Source organism: Cebus imitator, unplaced genomic scaffold, assembly GCF_001604975.1.
Source record: "Cebus imitator isolate Cc_AM_T3 unplaced genomic scaffold, Cebus_imitator-1.0 Scaffold23, whole genome shotgun sequence".
In the NCBI taxonomy this organism is placed as follows: Eukaryota; Metazoa; Chordata; class Mammalia; order Primates; family Cebidae; genus Cebus; species Cebus imitator.
This window is the reverse complement of record NW_016107338.1, coordinates 11,110,551-11,129,486: the sequence shown is the minus strand read 5'-3', so window position 1 is coordinate 11,129,486 and position 18,936 is coordinate 11,110,551. Positions and strand designations below refer to the sequence as shown.

General features: G+C 44.3%; 1 protein-coding gene across 1 annotated transcript in view; it reads right to left on the bottom strand.

Annotated features, from left to right (window-relative positions):
• Positions 1-1,052: 1,052 nt before the first annotated feature.
• Positions 1,053-18,936, bottom strand: part of TMEM17 (transmembrane protein 17) — a 37,337-nt gene continuing 19,453 nt past the window's right edge. Inside the window, exons 4-5 of the mRNA XM_017522183.2 lie at positions 14,042-14,216; positions 1,053-1,184 (exon numbers count right to left, since the gene is read on the bottom strand). Of these exons, the coding sequence (XP_017377672.1) occupies positions 14,067-14,216 (150 nt within the window). The 3' untranslated portion in view covers positions 1,053-1,184; positions 14,042-14,066. The remainder of the gene's footprint in view (positions 1,185-14,041; positions 14,217-18,936) is intronic.

Here is an 18,936-nt window from a genome sequence, read left to right as displayed (position 1 = left end):
TGTCCAACCTCAAAGCTCCCCTAACAAAGAGAAGCTCTGCCTTTATATAGGCTTACACTCTAGATATTACACATGAAAGAATCTTACGTTCACAGCCTTAGAAATTACAAGTGAAAGGGTCTTGACTTTACAGGTTTAAAAATCACATATGAAAGGGTCTTGGGTTTACAGTTTTAGAAATCATATATGAAAGAGTCTTGGTCAATGGAGGAGTGGGGTGGGTTTTTGATCTTGTTTAAGTAAAAACAATGTCTTCCAGAGATTCCCCCACACCATGCCTGCTATTTACAGGAAGGTGATTTAGGAGGCGCCAGTCAGCCAGCCTTTTCTTCTATTGAAATGCAGTGTGGAAGTCAAGGGGGAGGTGATCCTAGATGATGGGTCCCCTTCCTCAGGATGACATATTAGGCAAGGCTGGGAGGTCACCTGGCCCTGTCACATGTATTATCTTGAGGAAGTACAAACTTTGCTGAGACTTTTTACCTTCACTTTCAAACTGCATGGGCTCCTTTAGCTTCTTGCCAAGATCCTTTTCAGCTAATTATTTTCTTTTTTCTTTAATTAAAAATCCAGAGATTGAATTGCCCTAGAAAATGCAAACATTCAATGGTGTTACCAAATTAGAATTTCTGCTCTTCACTTTCAGAGCTCTTTCCAAGGAATTTTATTTAAAGAAAACAAACATTTAAATTAAAGTTGTTGGTTCCTCAGTCTGCCTGTTGCCTGTTGCCAGGTGTTGGGAGGCAAACAGCAGTTTGGAGACTATCTGGCTGTTCTTCTGAGTGTAGTTGCTGAGGTCAGGAAGACAGAAGGACACAAGGCAGCACATTTTTGGCTCCTGAGCGTAGGAAAGTGTGCAACGAGGTCCAGGTGGCTTTTCTGTTGGCTGACGCTTTGCAGTCTTTGGGAAGAGGCAGCATCTGGTGCTCTAGAAACAGGCTGTCTCCTGGCCATTGGCTGCCCGGGTAGCCTGGGTTCCGCTGGCTGGCTGCAAGTTTGTCTCAGGTTGTCCAGTCTCTCTCCTTTTTGCAGCCCCCGAGAGAGTCCCTCCCCACTCTAGCCCCAGGGCCTCTGCCTTTGTATCCCCATGTTCCCCTGGCCTTGAATCCACATGTCCAGCATGTCCTCTCATTTTCCTGGCCCCTGAAGCCAGCAAGCTGTTCCTTCCTTCAGGTCTTGGAGCTCTAGGAAGACACCCATTAGTTGGTTTGTTTCCTTTTGGCATAATTACATCTTGATTAGTCTGCTTCCCCCACTACACTGATTAATCCTTGGCTGGGGGCAACTCTCCTCTATTTTAAGCACTTCTCTCTCAATCTCTCCATCCCTAGAGTATAATCCCAAGACCCTGAAGTTCTTCTTCCAGCTTACAGGATCCTGGGACTGACTCTGAGAGTTAAATGGGACATTTAACTCAAAGACAAATCTACTGTAAGGGTCTGATCTGAATCCCCAAATCTACATGTTCCCATGCAGAGCTTTCAATTCTCGCTTCCTCAGTTCCCCCACCTGGTATGGTTCCCTCAGAGGGATAAACACTCACCAGCAGACTTGGGCTCATGCCATGGCCTGGGGTATTTCAGCAGAGCCCAGCGTCGAGAGATGAACATTTTCACAAGCACAGCTGCCTTCAGCTGGATGACAACCAGGCCTCACCTTCCTGGCCAGAGGCCCAGGCACACAGAGTCCTCGGTCACTCACTGTGGCTGGCCCACCACTGGGGTTAGGGTCCATCTTGGAACAGCCTGCACAATCCCAGCAGCTTCTCAGCTTCTGCATTCTCCCAGCAAGACCAAGCCCCTCACAAAGAGCTGCCATAGGATGGTCCAGGGGAAAATTCAGCTGTCTTTATTATCTCCTGTTCTCCAAATGGCTTATGGGAAAGAGGTCAGGTCAACTACATTTTCTCTGAGGAGGAAGACTGCAGCCAACACCCTTATTTAACTTACCCACTCCAGTCCTAAGGGCTGATCACTTGGATCTGTCTTGAGAACAGAGCTTTTGAAGCAAGCAAAGTGTGTTTGAAAACAGTGAGATGCAGGTCCCCTCCTGGGGGCTACAGGCTGCTGATTCTCAAAAGGAGGCTACACCAAGGGAATGTGAGCAATGGAGAGGAAACTCAGCCTCTCTCCAGATGCGGGGTCTGGACTGCGGGTTCCGTAGTGCCCTTGGGCCCCGTGACCTGAGGAGCTGAGACAGGCCCACCAGCAATCAGCAGGTCATCAGTCTTTATTAGGCACTTAATGTGTATGGAGGGGTTGTCGGAAAGGCTACGGGTAGGGAAGCTAAAATGTCCTGGCCCTTCCTGGGAAGCTTAGAGACCAGTTAGGGAAGTAAGACCAACACAGAGAACAGTGAGAGCACATAAGGGCCACCAGCTTACTCTGTGATTCTGGACAGTGCTCTTAACCTCTTAATGTTACTGGGGATAATATTAACAAGAGTCAAGGCTGGACCAATCAGATGAATTTTTTTTGAGGTTCCTTCTGTTTCTAAGACTGATGAGTCTATACTGTACTTCAAACTTCTTGTTCAAAGGAGTTAAAAGAAGGGTAGTGCTTGTGGGCTAAAATGATGAGAGATTGCCTCCTAGATTGGGAACTCCTTGCAGGTAGGATTGGTGAGTTTAATCTTTGTATCTCAATCCCTAGTCCACTCCTGGAATTCAGCAGGTGCTCAATAAATGCACCTATCCCGAAGGAGTGGCTGGGGAGGGGAGGAGCTTGGTCTGAGTTTTGAAAGAGTAGAATTTGTTGGGTGCCTAGGAGAAGGGAAGACCTTTTGGGGAGGGCAAGGCTGAGCCAGGAAGCCAGGGTAGGGACATGGCATGCACTGTGGCTCCAGACTGGTGTGCCTTGCTGTTTGCTGACACCTTCTGCACAGCAAAGCATTTAATGTCTGAACTCTTCTTCAAGGGCTACTGACTATAGTCAGTCTATAGTGTTTCAGCCCATCTGGCAGAGGGACTCTTGGCCCCATTAATGTGACTTTATCTATATTGGAACAGAACAAGAACTCAAATATGGAGTCAAGGACTCTGGCTGGAATGGGGAGCAGCCCAAAGCCTCAGGAGCAGTACTGCTGAAGCCAAGCTTGGCGAGGTTTCAGACTCCGCAGCAGGTTGCTGAGAGTGTGGGTGGGAATTCAGATATTTTGTTCAGGGAAGTGGGAGGAATTTTGAGTTCTTCATGGAAAATAGGATAGGTTAGCTCATTTATTACTCATCCAGTAAAGGATAACACAGACTTAATGCTAATCTAAAAGCATTTTCCAACAAAAGCTCTGAAATGCCAGAGGGACACAAGAAATGTCACAAACAGCTCCCTTTCCAGCTAAAGAAGGGTGGCGGTGAAGAACCATAGCAGAGTCTTGGGGCTTTCCCTGGAGCCTGGAATGAGAGCCCCTTCATGGTCCATGTCTATTTGATTGCTGCAGACTCTAGGCTCAGCATTATTTCCGTGCACTACTGAGGAAGTAAAATCCAGGGAGAAAAGGATGTCTATTTATTGGCTCTCCAAGCGGAGCTGGCGTTTCTGCTGTCTGCCTCCCAGATGAAGCTATTTGGGCTCACTCCAAACCTTAGGGAGTGGACAGAGGCCGGTCTGCTGGGGATGGAAGCTTTTCTGGCTGTCACTCCACTCTCCTAACTTCCCAAAATCCAAGGCAGGTGTATTTTCTAACCTGCCTGATCCAGCCTCAGATGCTCAAGATCAAGGGGGTTTCCTCAGTATTATTTCTGGTCTCATGGACTCTGGGCAATGGGGTGGTAAGTTGCTTTTGGGTTCTCCCAGGTTTTAATTGGTTTCATTTAACCAATGCCTAGAACTATGTTAGGCATAGTTGGGAGATAAAGAAAATGCATAAGACAGAATTGCTTGCCTCAAGAAGCACAAGGAGGTTTAAGATATCAAGATTAACACATTCAAACCAATTAGAAATAGACTGTTTCAAGGTGGCAATTAAAGACAACTTTCTTAGAGCTCAGCCATGGCTGGCCTGTTTTGGAGACCCAGCACAACACAGAAACTCAGGAGTGCCTGGGCTGAGAGATTCTTCAGGAGGCCAGAACTACCTCTAGCAATAAGAACCAAACTCAGAGATGGGAAAACTTCAGGATGCAGGACTCATAAAAATCAGGTGGCCTCTCACCTAGAGATGCTTTACCATCTCCTCTCTCACTTTCATTAAGAGAAAGTTATAATAACCAACATTTATTATGTGTCAGGCACTGTTCTAATTGCTTTAGCAGAAGTAGATCAATTGATCCTCTGAATACCAGTGAAGTAGGTACTATGATTACCCCCATTTCTGGATAAGGAAACTAAGGTACCAGGAGGACCTAGCCACACTGCCAGAACCCAGAATCCAGGGTAAGGTTCCTGATCCCAGGCTCAGCTGCTCCCTGTGGGCCAAGCTGAGGACCTGGCCAGGACTTAGGATGTGAGAACATAGTAGAGACTGCAGCAGAGATGGCCCCTTGGAAATTCTGGAGGGATGCAGAGATGTTCTTCCCTGGGAAGGTAGCCACATCAAAGAACTCCCACCCAAGGGCTCTTGGCTGCAAAACCAGCTGTACCCCTCCTCTTTACTCCATGCTTCATCTTCTGAGAGTGAGGAAAGCAGCAGATTGCAGCTTCCCCAGGCTTCTTGCTGACTAAATATCTCATCTACATACTTTCCTCCTGTTTACACATCATGGTGAGCAGGTGGGCAGAGCATAGCCATGTAGATTTTCAGACAGTCCCAGGAATACCAGGATTGGGGATGGTAGGCAGAGACTGTATCAGCAAAGGAAATGTTGGTCGAACTAATGACCTGGTAACTTCCACGAGGGATTGCAGAGGGATGCTGGATAATGTAGCAGGGAGTCTGCTTGCTTTGGAAACTTTCAGAAGAGAGAAGGGGAAGTAGGTCTTCCTGGAGGATCCTGAGCTTGAGCTGATCACTGGAGAGAGTGGAAGTAAGAGGGGCTGGGTGGGAGCCTCCTGGACAGAGATGAGAAGGCCTCTGCACACCCACAGGACCATCCATGCAGGGACCCAGGGAGGCCACACTGAGGATGGGGAAGAGCCAGAGTGGAGGGGTAGAGAGGCCTTCACTGTGAGCTTCAGGAGAGCCTGCTTGTTAGGCTTTGAGAGTCCTCAAAGAGCCTGAGAAGGGAGCTGCTGTGTTCTCCACAAATCCTTATTTTACTTGTTTTGAATATAACTGAAGCAAAAAAGGAGAGAGAATCCTGATTTTTCTTTTATAAGAGACAAAACTTCCAAAATAGTTCATTTTTGCAGTCCAGTTGCTTTGATAGGAAAATTGTGTGCATAGGGATATTTAAATGAGAGCTATATCTGTGGTGAGAATAGCTCCATTTCCCTGAAATGTTTGCAGCCATAGCATTCCACGTCCACAGGCTTGCAAATCTCTCCCAGAGCTCAGCCCACAACCTGCTCTTCCACCCACACTGAAGCTGAGTCTCTCTCCCGAACAAATAATACTATGTCTTTCTCCAGGCCATGAAAGGATGGTAACATTCCTACAGAAAATAGCAGCAGCTAGGGTCCTTTGTTGAATTAAACAGGAGGCAGCAAATTCAGGAACTGGATAATGAACACATACTATATGGCAACTACTGGGAATACAAGAATGAATAAGACCTTACCTTGCCTTGAAGAGGCTCAGAGGCCCAGGGAACCCATGGGAGACACAGCCCAGGGTGCCCTAGGGGCTGGGTAACAGATTTTTCCAGTTTTAGCACTGAAAGTTCCACATCCCAGGAAAACTGCCCTAAACCTACATCCCCAGTCCTAGTTAAACTGGGGCTATTGTTTACCTTCCTGGGGGGCTCTGACTGTTGGAATCTGTTTCTTCATCTCATTCCTTGCCTCTGTCCTACCCCTGTAAACAGACTTTTGAAATTAGCTAGCATTTAACTTCAAATAATAATAATGATTAATAATGAAACTAACAACGGCAACAGAAATCTATCCTTTATGGTGGTTTTCCACCCCGGCTGCCTATTAGAATCCCTTGGGAAGCTTTTAAAAAAGATCAGCACCCAGGTCCCATCCTAGAAAAATTAAACCTGACATTCTCCAGGTGCTTTCCATGCGCAATCAGCAGGAGAAACTGCCTAGGGTCTAGGATGCCACAGGAGAAGCAGCAGGAAGGGGGCTGCCCAACCCTGGTGTACTTCCTGGGGTGTTCTCAGCTTCTGAGCCAGACCAGGGCCACTCAGGGATGAAAGGGGACATACCCAGCAGGTCCTAACACAGACGCTAATTTGGGAAGCAGCCTCTGAGCCACACACCACAGGCACTCCACTGCATCAGTTCTATCTTGGGGCATGGTGGGAGACGCATGGCCACGCAGCTGGGCTCAGTGCCTCTTCGAGAAGGACTGCAAAGTGTGGCTGTCCTCTCCAGTGGGCCTGGGAACCTACGAGAGTCCCTGCCCACCCATTTCCAGGCCCCTGGCCTTGCTTCAACAAGTCACGCCTGGGCTGTTTTCTAGGCTGTTGCTCCCTGGCTGTTCTGGGTTTCCCATTTGTCACCTCCATGAGAGAAATTAACAGTTTTGCCAGACCCCATATAAACAGGAAGGCAAGCTGTTAACAAGAGCCTCCTGCCCTGCTGCCAAGCCCAGAGCTCACGTTTCCTTCCTCAGAGCCTGTCAATTGTAAAGAAAAGAATAGAAAAGAATGGGCTCTCTCTGGGCACTGTATGGGTTCTCTTGCAGCCACTTGAATGCCAGTGTCGGGCTCGCTGACAGCTGTGTCTGCAGCTGGCTGGTTTTGTCTGTTTTTTTGAGGGATAGCCAGGGATAGCCACTGATTAAACCAGGAACAAAGCAAGACTACACTTGTGGCTGTGCACACCAATGCTGCTGAACGGCAGAGAACAATTAATTGCCATGTTGTGGAATGTGTGGATGGGGGCAGGGAAACAGTTGGCAAATGTAAGAATGTGCAGGAAAATGTCAAGCAAGTGCTTGTGTTCATTAGAAGCTGAGGGAGAGGGAGCCAGCTCTCCATGTGTTCCCAGGACCTACCACAGTGTCAGAGCCCTGGTCACTGCCTGTGTGTCCAGCAAGCAGCCTTCCCCACTGGGTGTGGTCAGCCCACTGATGTGCTGCAAGTGAGTCACGCTTTGTCAAATAAGATAGGGAGTCCCTCAGCTCTTGGGGTGGCAGTTGTATCCATTGGCTTGAGTACAGGGTGCAAAAATGCCCATTTTCGATGTATGCTGTTGCAGAAAAAGGCCCTCTCTCGGCAGGTTTCCTATGGGCTTCACTATGCAGGGGGTTCTCTGTGATGCTCTGGAAGCTTGCATCCTGACTCTTATCCAAGAACCAGACAGGAGGGCATTGGTGGGAGGCAGCAGTCCCTCAGCCTTCCCTACCACCAGGTAAGAGGATGGCTGCTCTTCAGTGATGGAGATTCACAACAGCTTCTGCAGAAAGATAAGAGTGGGAGGGTGTATGGGGACAGGCACTCTTCAGTTTATGATGGGGCTACGTCCTGATAAACCCATTGTAAGTAAAAAGTATTGAAGTCAAAAATGCATTTGATACCCTGATAAACCCATCGTAAAGCTGAAAAATCCTAAGTTGAACCATCATAAATCAGGCACTGTCTGTATGTATTTAAGCTAGAGAAGTGAAAATGCATTCATATATTAAAAGAGATGAGGCTGGGTGTGGCAGCTAATGTCTGTAATCCCAGCACTTTGGGAGGCCGACGTGGACAGATTACCTGAGGTTGGGAGTTTGAGACCAGCCTGATCAACATGGAAAAACCCCGTCTCCACTGAAAATACAAAATTAGCTGGGGTGGTGGTGCATGCCTGTAATCCCAGCTGCTCAGGAGGCTGAGGCAAGAGAATTGCTTGAACTTGGAGGCAAAGGTTGCAGTGAGCTGAGATTGTGCCATTGTACTCCAGCCTGGGCAACAAGAGTGAAACTCCATCTCAAAAAAAAAAAAAAGAGACGGAAAAGAAAAGAGCAAGAATGGTATCCAAAGGGGTCTGGAGTAGCTGTGAGATTGTTTGGGGCCTGGACAAAAGGAATTTAGAAATTGTTGTATGCCTTTTGACATATCTCTATGAATGCCAAAGATTGAAATTCCTTTTAATAAAAGCTTTATTGCTTGCTGAGCTATGTATTGAACTTCCTGCTGAGACTGAGCCCCACAGGGCCCTGGCATTTATTGGGGTTACACAAAAATGAATCTTTCCTATCCTATATCCTCCCTGGAGAGCTGAGCTCCAGATAAGGGATGGTGTGCAGGTGGTTTATTTGGAAGTTATTTGGGAGGTGATCCCAGGGAGCAGAAGTGAGGGACTGGGGAGAGAGAGGGAAGGAGGGATTTTCAATATAAGGTGTGTTATTGAGGCCATTGCTGAGCAACTGCAACTTAATCCCTCCCAGGACCATTAGAGGAGCATGTAAAAAAATCTCTCACGGCCAAGTACAGTGACTTGTGCCTGTAGCCCCAGCACTTTGGGAAGCTGAGGCAGGTAGATCACCTGAGGTCAGGAGTTTGAGACCAGCTTGGCCAACATAGTGAAACCCCATCTTCACTAAAAATACGAAAATTAGCTGGGCGTAGTGGCAGGCACCTGTAATCCCAGCTACTTGGGAGGCTGAGGCAGGAGAATCACTTGAACCCAGGAGGTAGAGGTTGCAGTGAGCCAGGATTGCGCCACTGTACCCCTACTCTGGCCTGGGAGACAGAGTGAGACTCCATCTCAAAAAAAAAAAAAAAAAAATCTCTCAGGGTTGTCTATCTGATGGTTAACCAGAAGAGGCATTCATCTGCAGCTCCCACTGCCCCCTGTTCGAAGGTTACACTGGAGCCATTAACTCCCTCACAGTCAGGGCCGTGCACATGTGCGTGCTAAGTGGGCTCCCATTAGTGTCCACAGCATTGTAGAAATCCCAAAATAGAGAAAGCAAAAGACATGGGCTGGCTCTTAAGCCAAGAGGCTGTCAGGATTAGGCCAGCATAAACTGCAATTAGAATCAGGGAGGTTGAAGATGAGAGGCAGAACACCAGAGGTATCTGGTCTACCATCCATCACAGAGAATGTGGGCCAGGCCCCTCCCTGACTTGACCCTTGGAATGACTGAGATACAAAGAGAGGAAGGGTATGTGGCCTTAGGCCACGCTGTGGCAGAGAAAAGTTCAGGGCCTTTCTACATTCCTTTATCTGCTCTCTCCTACCTTGAGGGGCCCCCTGACCTGTAGCCTTCAAGGCACTTATGCAATGGCAACTCCTGAAATTTCCACTGCATCACTGCCTGTCTGCAGGACTCCCCTGCCCTACAGCCTTGAGTCTTATAGCTTCCCAGTAGTCCCACCAATTGCCATTAAATCTCCCACTCCTTACTGAGAGAACTCTACTTACTGTGTCAAGGCAAAAAGATGATTAAACTCTCTCACATGGTTGTAATTTGGGCCTAAAATAAATGACTCTAGTGGTAGCATTTCAGGTAGGCAGGTCCAAGGAAGAAAGATTTGTAGACAGAGTTGGGAAGAGGGTCAAAAAGCCAATGAGTCTCCCTATCCTGAGACATGCCTTGATGGAGCCGCAAACTGAACTCATGTTTTCCTGAATCCATCGTATTTCATGTGACAGGATGGAAATGCTTCCTTTCTTAGCCAGTGTTGCTTGTAACGAGTTCCCTGCAGCTCAGGGAAGAGAGCAACATGTACTGCTTTGTTGCTTCCTGTATAGAGAGGGCAGGAATGAGGAAGTTCATAGAACACTGTCCTGAGCAGCTGCCACAGGAGACCCACCCCAGGCTCTGCGTGCAGAAAGGCACATGGCAAGAAATTCCCATCCTGCACATATGGGTGTGATGGTCACCCTTACTTCTTGGACTTAAGTTCTGAGGCAGCTAGACTGAAAAGGGCTTCTGCTTGATTTAAACAATTGAGCTCTTCCTCTTGGCTCAAGTATCTTGTTGCCTCTTGCCCTGGCTTTGCCACTGAACTTGGGCAAGTCTGAGCCAATGCTGAATGAATAACAGAAGATGCTGGTCCCATTTATTTCATGTACTGTGCCTCTGGTAGGTCATGGTTAGTGCTATGGTATTTTTATTTTTCTAGCTTTCTTTTAAAAATAAATAAATAATTTAAAAAATTATTATTTAGAAGTTTACCATAACTATTAGCTCTAGTTCTATCCTAATTTGTGCTTCCCTTGAAACAATTTCCAAAGGATCTTCTTTCCCAAAAGGGAGATTGGGGGGAGTTTAGAAAACTTAGATTTTGGGCTTTTAAAAAGTTGACATATGATGATTGTACATATTTATGGGGTGCATAGTAGTGATGTTTTGATACATATAATGTATAGTGATCAGGGTAATTAGCATATCCATCATCTCAAACATGTATCATTTCTTCGTGTTGGGAACATTCACTATTCTCCTTCTAGCTATTTGAAACTACATGTTATTGTTAACGATAGTCATCCTGCACTGGTAGAGAACACTAGAACTTAGTCCTCCTATCTAGCTGGAATTTTGTATCTTTTAACAAATCTCTCCCTATCACTGTCTTCCCCCTACCCTTCTCAGCCACTGGTATCCTTCCTTCTATTTTTTACCTATATGAGATCAACTTTTTCTTAGCTTCCAGTATGAGGGGGAACATGCAGTGTTTAATGTTCTGTGCCTGGCTTATTCACTTAACACAATGCCTTCCAGTTCCATCCATGTTGCTGTGAATGACAAAATTTCATTTTTTTTTTAATAGCTAAATAGTATTACTGGTGTATATATACCACATTTTTTTCTTTATCCATTCATCTGTTGTTGGACACCTAGGTTGATTCCATATCTTCATATCGTGGCTATTATGAATAGTGCTGTAATAAACATGGGGTGCAGATGTTTCTTTGATATACTGATTTCCTTTCCTTTGTATAAATTCCCAGTAGTGGGGCCAGGCACAGTGGCTCATGCCTGTAATCTCAGCACTTTGGGAGGCTGAGAGTGGCAGATTGCTTGAGCCCAGGAATTTGAGACCAGCCTAGGCAACATGGCAAAAGCCCATCTCTACAAAAAAAAAAAAAAAAAAAAAAAAAAAAAAAGCCACGTGTGGTCGCACGTGCCTATAATTCCAGTTACTTGGGAAACTGAGGTGGGAGGATCGCTTTAGCCTAGGCTGTTGAGGCTGCAGTGAGCTGAGGTCGTGCCACTGCACTGCTTTTATAAAAAGGAATTTCAGTCTTTAGCATTCATAGAGATATGTCAAAAGGCATCCAACAATTTCTAAATTCCCCTTGTACAGGCCCCAAAGCATCTCGCAGCAGTGAGACCCTGTCTCAAAAAACAACAAACAAACAAGAAAAACCCCAAAAATAAATAAATAAATTTCCGGTAATGGGATGGGATTGCTGGATCATATAATAATTCTATTTTTAGTTTTTTGAGGAACTCCATACTATTCTAAATAGCAGTTGTATTGGTTTACCCACTGACAGTGTTTAAGAGTTCCCTTTTCTCTGGATCTTTGCCAGCATTTGTTATTTTTTGTCTTTTTGATATTAGCCACCCTAACTGGAGTGAGATGATATCTCATTGTGATTCTGATTTTCATTTCCCCAATGATTAGCGACGTTGAACTTTTTTTTCATGTCTTTGTTGGCTATTTGTATGTCTTCTTTAGAGAAATGTCTATTCAGATTATTTGCCCATTTTTTAATCAGTTTTTTTTTTTTTTTTTTTTTTTTTTTTTTTTTTTACTGTTGAGATATTTGAGTTTCTTATGTATTCTGGATATTAATCCTCCTTCATTGTGAATAGTTTGCAAATATTTTCTCCCATTCTGTAGGTTGCCCTTTTACTCAGTTGTTTCCTTTGCTGTACAGAAGCCTTTTCAGCTTGATGTGATCCCATTTGTTAATTTTTGCATTGGTTATCTGGCTTTTTGAGGTTTTATTTAAGAAATCTTTGCCCAGACCAATGTTCTAAGTTGTTTCCCGCATGTTTTCTTCTAGTAGTTTTGTAGTTTTAGGTCTTACATTTAGGTCTCAGATCCATTTTGAGTTGATTAAGGGTGAGACGTGGGAGTCTAGTTTCATTCTTCTGCATAGGGATACCCGGTTTTACCAGCACCTTTTATTGAAAAGACTCTCATTTCCCCCCATGAGTGTTCTTGGCCCCTTTGTAAAAAATCTGTTGGCTATAGATACATGGACTAATTTCTGGGTTCTCTATTCTGTTCCTTGGATCTATATGTCTGTTTTTATCCTAATACCATTCTGTTTTGGTTACTACAGCTTTGAATATTTTTACGACTGGTAGTATTATGCTTCCAGCTTTGTTCTTTTTGTTGAGGATTACTTTTCCCTGAGGAGGCTATTCTGGGTCTTTTGTGGCTCCATATAAATTTTAAGATTCTTTTTTCCACATTTCTATGAAGTATGTCATTGGTATTTTGATAGGGGTTGCATTGAATCTGTGGGTTGCTTGGAGTAGTATGGTCACTTTAATAATATTAATTCCAATATTAATACTTCTAAACCATGAGGATAAGATATCTTTTCAGTTTTTTGTATTCTCTTCAATTTCTTTAATCAGTTTTGTAGTTTTCCCTATAGAAGTCTTTTGCCTCCTTTGATAACTTTAATCTCAGGTTTTGCTTTTTGTTGTTGTTGTTTTTTGTTTTGTAGTTATTATAAATGGATTGCCTTCCTGACTTCTTTTTCAGCTTGTTCATTGCATATAGAAACGCTACTGATTTCTGTATATTGATTTTGTACCCTGCAACTTTACTGAATTATTTAATCAGTTATAAGAGGTTTTTTGTAGTCTATAGGTTTTTTCATACATAAGATCACATCCTCTGCAAATAGGGACAACTTGACTTTCTCCTGTCTAATTTGGATGCCCCCTTTTTTTTCTTTTGCCTAATTGCTCTGGCTAGGACTTCCAGTACTATGTTGAATAAGAGTGGTGAGAGTAGGCATCCTTGTCTTGTTCTAGTTCTTAAGAGAAAAAGCTTACAGTTATTCCCAGTTCAATATATATTAGCTGTGGGTTTGTCATATATGGCCTTTATTGTGTTGAGGTACTTGCCTTCTATACATAACTTACTGAGAGTTTTTGTCATGAAGGGATGGGTTTGGTTTTGTTAGTCAGAGTCTATTGAGAAAAGTAGAACTCCTTAAAGGTGTGTGTGTATGTGTGTGTATGTGTGTGTGTGTGTGTGTAAGGTGTCGGGGGAGCAGTTTATCCTTCTACAATTATGGGATCTGGTTAAGGAGTCTGTGAGACTATCATCTTTGTGTCTAATGATGGAGTTTGAAGTCCTTTGAAAAGATAGTTGGCAAGTGCAGGTGAGAAAATGGACAAGCATGAAGCGGAAGCTATGAGGAAGGATAGAAACCAGTGTCAGTTCCACTGCCTCTGACTGGATGGTTTGCATGTCCTTCAAGAGAAGCTGGTACCCTCTGTCATGGAACTAAACACACATTTGGCCTGGAAGTTGAGAAGCTGAAGAAGAATCCAGGGGAAGGTAGAACTGCTATAGGCTTGACCACTACCCCTTACAAACAAAGTGAACCAGCAGATAAAGGATAACATTTGTGAGTGACAAAACGGCTGCTGCTTAACTTCCAAATCTCACACAAGGGTTTCTTTACTGGCACAGCCTAACTGGAAACATATAGGAAAGGGAATTCTGTGAAATGTAGTTCAGCCTAGCCAAGCTGACATATTACAAAACCACCACATGTCCTAAACAAAATAATAATAAATTATTGTTTGGCAAAATATTAGCTACCATCATTTGAGTAGTGTTCCAGAAACTTTATAGAAGTTATTTAATGTCATACTCATCCTTTGGGAAAAGTATTCTATCCCCGTTTTACAGATGAGGAAACCGAGACTGAGAAGTTGCAGTGAGCATGGTGTCATGGACCATCCAGAGCTCAAAACCCCTCTTCTGTGGGGAAGTCATCCCCACAGTTTCAATTATTCAGTCTACCCTTAGTCAGAGGGATGAACATGTACCCAGGCTTGGTCAGTCAGAACATCTTACCCTGTTGGTCACAACGGCTTGTCCATCAACAGCCCTTGACCCAGGCTGAGTCAAATAGAAACTTCCCTGGAACTTTTCTGCGAGGGAAGATGTGATCCTTGTCTCCAGGAAGTTGCTGCAAGGTAAATCTGCGGCTTCTGGTGGTCACCATTCTCACAAAGTAGAGCATGCTTATCTGAAAGGTAGAAAAAAAGATCATTTGAGCCCCTCAATGCAGCAGTGCCTGAAATTTTCTGTACTCTTGAATCACCCACGTTGCATAACCCTATAAACTTCACGTTTGCTGAAGCTAGTTTGGGTTGGAGTTTTGTCAGTTGCTAAAAAGAGACTAATAAACAAATTGGTATCAGAAGAGGAGTATTGTAAGGGATCCTAAAATGTAGATTCCTTATGCATGGAGGGGAGCAGAACCCTTCGGTTTTCCAAGTACATAAACCAATCAACTTTTGATTCTTCTAAAGAAAATGTAACTTGAAATCGAGAGAGTTATGTCTAATACAAAGGTTAAACGATTTGCCCATGATTACCCAGCTAGTTAAGAGCAAGTACTGGAACTCAAATCCAGGGCTGTCTGATTCCAAAGTGTAGGCTCTTAACCGCTGCATCATGCTATAACCATGCTGATTTAGCACATCTGGGCTTATAGCAGGCCCTGTCTCCGGAGCTTCTCAATAAAATGGAAAAAGCTGCTTGAAGGAAAGTCTGAGGGGAGCTTCCCAAATGCCCTTTGGAAACAAAGGAGATTGTGGGGTGAAGCAAAAGTGGCTAGATTTTGAGGTCAAGAGCAAAGGCTTTGTTTTGGGATTACAGGCTCCTTTGGAGAAGGCAAGCAAAACAAAAACCTCTGGGATTCATGCAGCGGTCCTTCCTTATTTGTGCCTATCATTTGCATTCTTCATGTATAGGACTTGAATAAACAAAGCAAATGGACGGTTAAGGCAAAGTTCGCCAAGGTCAATCCCCCAAATTCTAAACCCTAGATGTTAAGTTGCTGCCTTATTTTTATGTATTTCCAGGTGTACAGATTTTTAAAATTTTTTTTGAGATGGCGTTTACTCTTGTCATCCAGGCTGGAGTGCGCAATGGCAGGATCTTGGCTCACTGCAACCTCTCCCGCCCGGGTTCAAGCAATTCTCCTGCCTCAGCCTCCTGAGTAGCTGAGATTACAGGCATGTGCCACCATGTCCGGGTAATTTTTGTGTTTTTAGTAGAGACGGGGGTTTCACCATGTTAGCCAGGCTTGTCTCAAACTCCTGACCTCAGATGATCCACCCACCTCGCCCTTGCAAAGCACTGGGATTACAGGCGTCAGCCACCTCGCCTGGCCTACAATACAGATTTGAAAGTGTTCCTTCCCATTCCAGCATCCACTCACCTCCCAAGGAGAGAAGAATTTCTCTGTGACTAAGTTAAAGGTTTCCTGCCTTAGCTCTTCAAATACATAGAAAACATCTGGTCCTCACTCAACAGTTATCACCATTTTAAAGCCTAAAGCCACTCCTCACCATTTTCTTCAAAGCTTATGAAACTTAGTTTCACTTTTATTGCATTTTTAAAAGTTTCAGTTTCCAATGATTTGGTTGGTGGCTCTCCAGACCATCTGCAGGGCCCTCTTTCTCTAGAGAGCACCATCCAGTAAAACTTTCTGCAATGATGGGAACCTCTATCTATGCTTTCCCATTCCCGGGGTTAGGGGATGTTCCCATTATTGGGATGCATGTGAGCCTCCTGTCATTTTTAGCATGGGCCCCTTCTCAGGGTATCCTGAGAGAGCTCTGATTCTGGCTATGCTACCCTCTGGTTGGCTGCCATGTTCCGGCTGGATGTACTGTCTTGCTCTTTCTCTTATCAGCCACTAGCAGCCACAGGTGACTGCTGAGCACTTGAAATGTCATATGTGTGACCAAGGAACTGAATTTAAACTTTTATTTACATTTAATTAATTTAAATTAAAAATAGTCACATGGAGCTAGCAGCTAACTCCCCCAATTACATGCAGCTCACACATGTTCTGATCTTGTTTCTAGCCACCCAAAGATTATCCTTGCTTTTCTAAGACCTGCTGACTTTTGTTCAGTTTGTGGCCCACTAAGATCCTTTATGTTATGTAATCTCTTCATGGTTTCTAGCTTCTATGTGAGGGTTTTGATGTGTTCTCATGGCTTCCAGTCTGTATTTGTCACTATTGAAATCCTGATTTTACTCCTATTTTCCATATTGTTTGGAATAGTTTGGCTTTGAGCAAAATGGATAATCATACCATAGAGTGAGCTGGTGGAGAATTACATAAGAATTCCTCAAACAAGCAAAATGAGAGAGAAATGAAGAGCAGTTATGGCTTTCCCAACGAGTTCATAATTTCTTTTCTTTTTTTTTTGAGACAGGGTTTCACCCATCACCCAGGCTGGAATGCAATGACATGATCTGAGCTCACTGCAACCTCCACCTCCCAGGCTTAAGCAGTCCTCCCATCTTAGCCTCCTGAGTAGCTGGGACTATAGGCGTGTGCTAGCACGCCAGGCTAATTTTTTTGGTATTTTTTGTAGGGATGGGGTTTCACCATGTTGCCCAGGCTGGTTTTGACCTCCTGGCTCAAGTGATCCTCCTGCCTTGGTCTCCCAAAGTGCTAGGATTATAGGCATAAGCCACCACACCCAGCCTGATTCATAATTTCTATTGCATCAGGGGCTGCCACTGCTGTAAAAGTGGGGAAATGATAACATTGATTAGACTTCTACATGCCCTTATTTCTTCCCCCACTGCTTTCTCCTGAAAATCTACTTCCCTGATTATCCTGCTTTTCTATGTATTATCTTACTCTAGTGTTTGGAAATATTATCTCAAACTGGCCTTTCTAATTCTCAGAGGAGACGATAAAAGTTTGACAAAAAATATTCATGAAATAGAAGTAGCTCAAAAGTTCTAATAATGAATATATTTGCCACCATGACTTTGCCCTTTTATAGTCTCATTGGCCTGTGCTTTTGACCTTGCTTTATACAAGAGAAGAGTGGAACACAGTTTTTAATATAAGATATGAGTTCTAAGACCCAAGAGATCAGAAAGTATATCTTTAATTTGATTAATACAACGTATCCTTTTAGCAGTTTTACTGCTCAAAGTTAGTAAAATGTGAAAACCTACTGAAAGTTGATTTTTGAGACACCAACAAAAGATGATTGGTTATTTGCTGTCATTCTCTGGCACCACTGAATTATGTTTGTCTTGTGTTCAGTCACTGCCCCAATCAGTGAACAATGCTCCTGAGCAGCCCTGAGAATCCCAGTGCCTCCATCCTCTTGTACAGTGCCAGCGCCTGTGTCATTTCAAGAAGATCTGCACAGAATTGACCTTACAAGTGAAGGTTTAATTTTAAAAGCTGTACTTTTTTTCCCCCATTTCCATTTTGGTAAACACACCAGATGCTTTGCCAAATTTACCCTCAGCTAATTGCATAATTCAGTGTCCTGAAATGTGCCCTTGTTTGCTTTAAACCTGCTGATTTGCAAAAGAAATTGTTCCAGGAATGTGGGTCAGAGTGGACGCTCCTGTAGAAGCTGAATTGACCAGGAAAGAGTGGTTCAAGCCTGGCTGGGGTGCTGCATGCCTGTAAATCTGCAGGAATAGGGGACCCTCCAGGGCAGGATTTTCACTCTAATGATGAGGCTGTTGGAGGTGAGGGAGAACTGGGGCCTGAAGATGTGGACAAAAATCAGTTTGGCTCTGATCCACCTTTGGAATTCCCCTCAAGCTTTATATCTTGAGCAGGCTTTGGGTCAAGACTGAAATAGAATGCTAATGCACAGCCAGAGGAAAATAATTTTAAAATCTGGCATTTGCTCTGCCTCTGTTCCTGGAGGCCCTCTGATGAGATGTATGTGAAGTATGAATGATCTTCCAGCAAGAACAGAATAAGAATGAAGTTTCTCAGTTACTCCTCCCTGTTTGTGAATCTGGAACCTGACTCACAGAGGTGTTCCCGGGGACTTGGCCCCAGGGGATTTGGTAGACTCTTGGCCAGCTCCAACTCCTGCTAACAGGGAAATGAGTTTGGAGGAGACTGAAAAGTGTAGAAGGGAACCAAAAGAGACAAAGTGGATGCTGTTCCAGTGGAAGGGGCAGGATGCGAGGATCATCTGCCTACTTCGGTAACAGTGGGGGTGTTCCGATTGAACATATGGGACAGATATGAGCTTCCTGTCATTTCTAGCATGGGCCTTTACTCAGGTATCCCAGGGGCAGCTCCTGTCACAGCTACACCACTCGGGTTGGCGGCCATGCTCCTGCCAGACCTGCTGTCTTTCTCTTGTTGGATGTGCTTTGCTGACCTACAAGGCAGACAGTGGGGGTGAAGGCAGGGATGTGGGATAGGGAACTGCTCACTGTATTTCACTGAGCTCTCAGAATCCATCTAGAACTTGTTTCTGGATGGAAGTTCAATCATCTTAATAATTGTGTTAGTTTCCAGTGGCTATGTAACAAATTATCACAAACTTACTGGCCTAAAACCATGCAAATTTATTATCTTATCGTCCTGGAGGTCAGAAGAACAAAATGGATCTCACTAATCTAAAATCAAGGTGTCAGCAGGGCTGTGTGCCTTTCTGGAGGCTCAAGGAGAATCCATTTTCTTACCTTTGCCACCACATTCCTTGTTTCATGGCCTGTTCCTTCAAAGCCAGTCATGGCTGGTCACATCACATCACTCTGACATTCACTCTTCTGCCTCCCTCTTCCTCATTTCAGTTCTCTTGTGATTGCATCAGATAATCCAAGATATTCTCCTAGTTTTAAAGTTAGCTAAGCAGCAAGCTCAGTTCCATCTGCAAACTGGATTCCCTTTTGCATGTAACCTAACATTTCATGGTTTCTTTTTTTTTTTTTTTTTTTTTTTT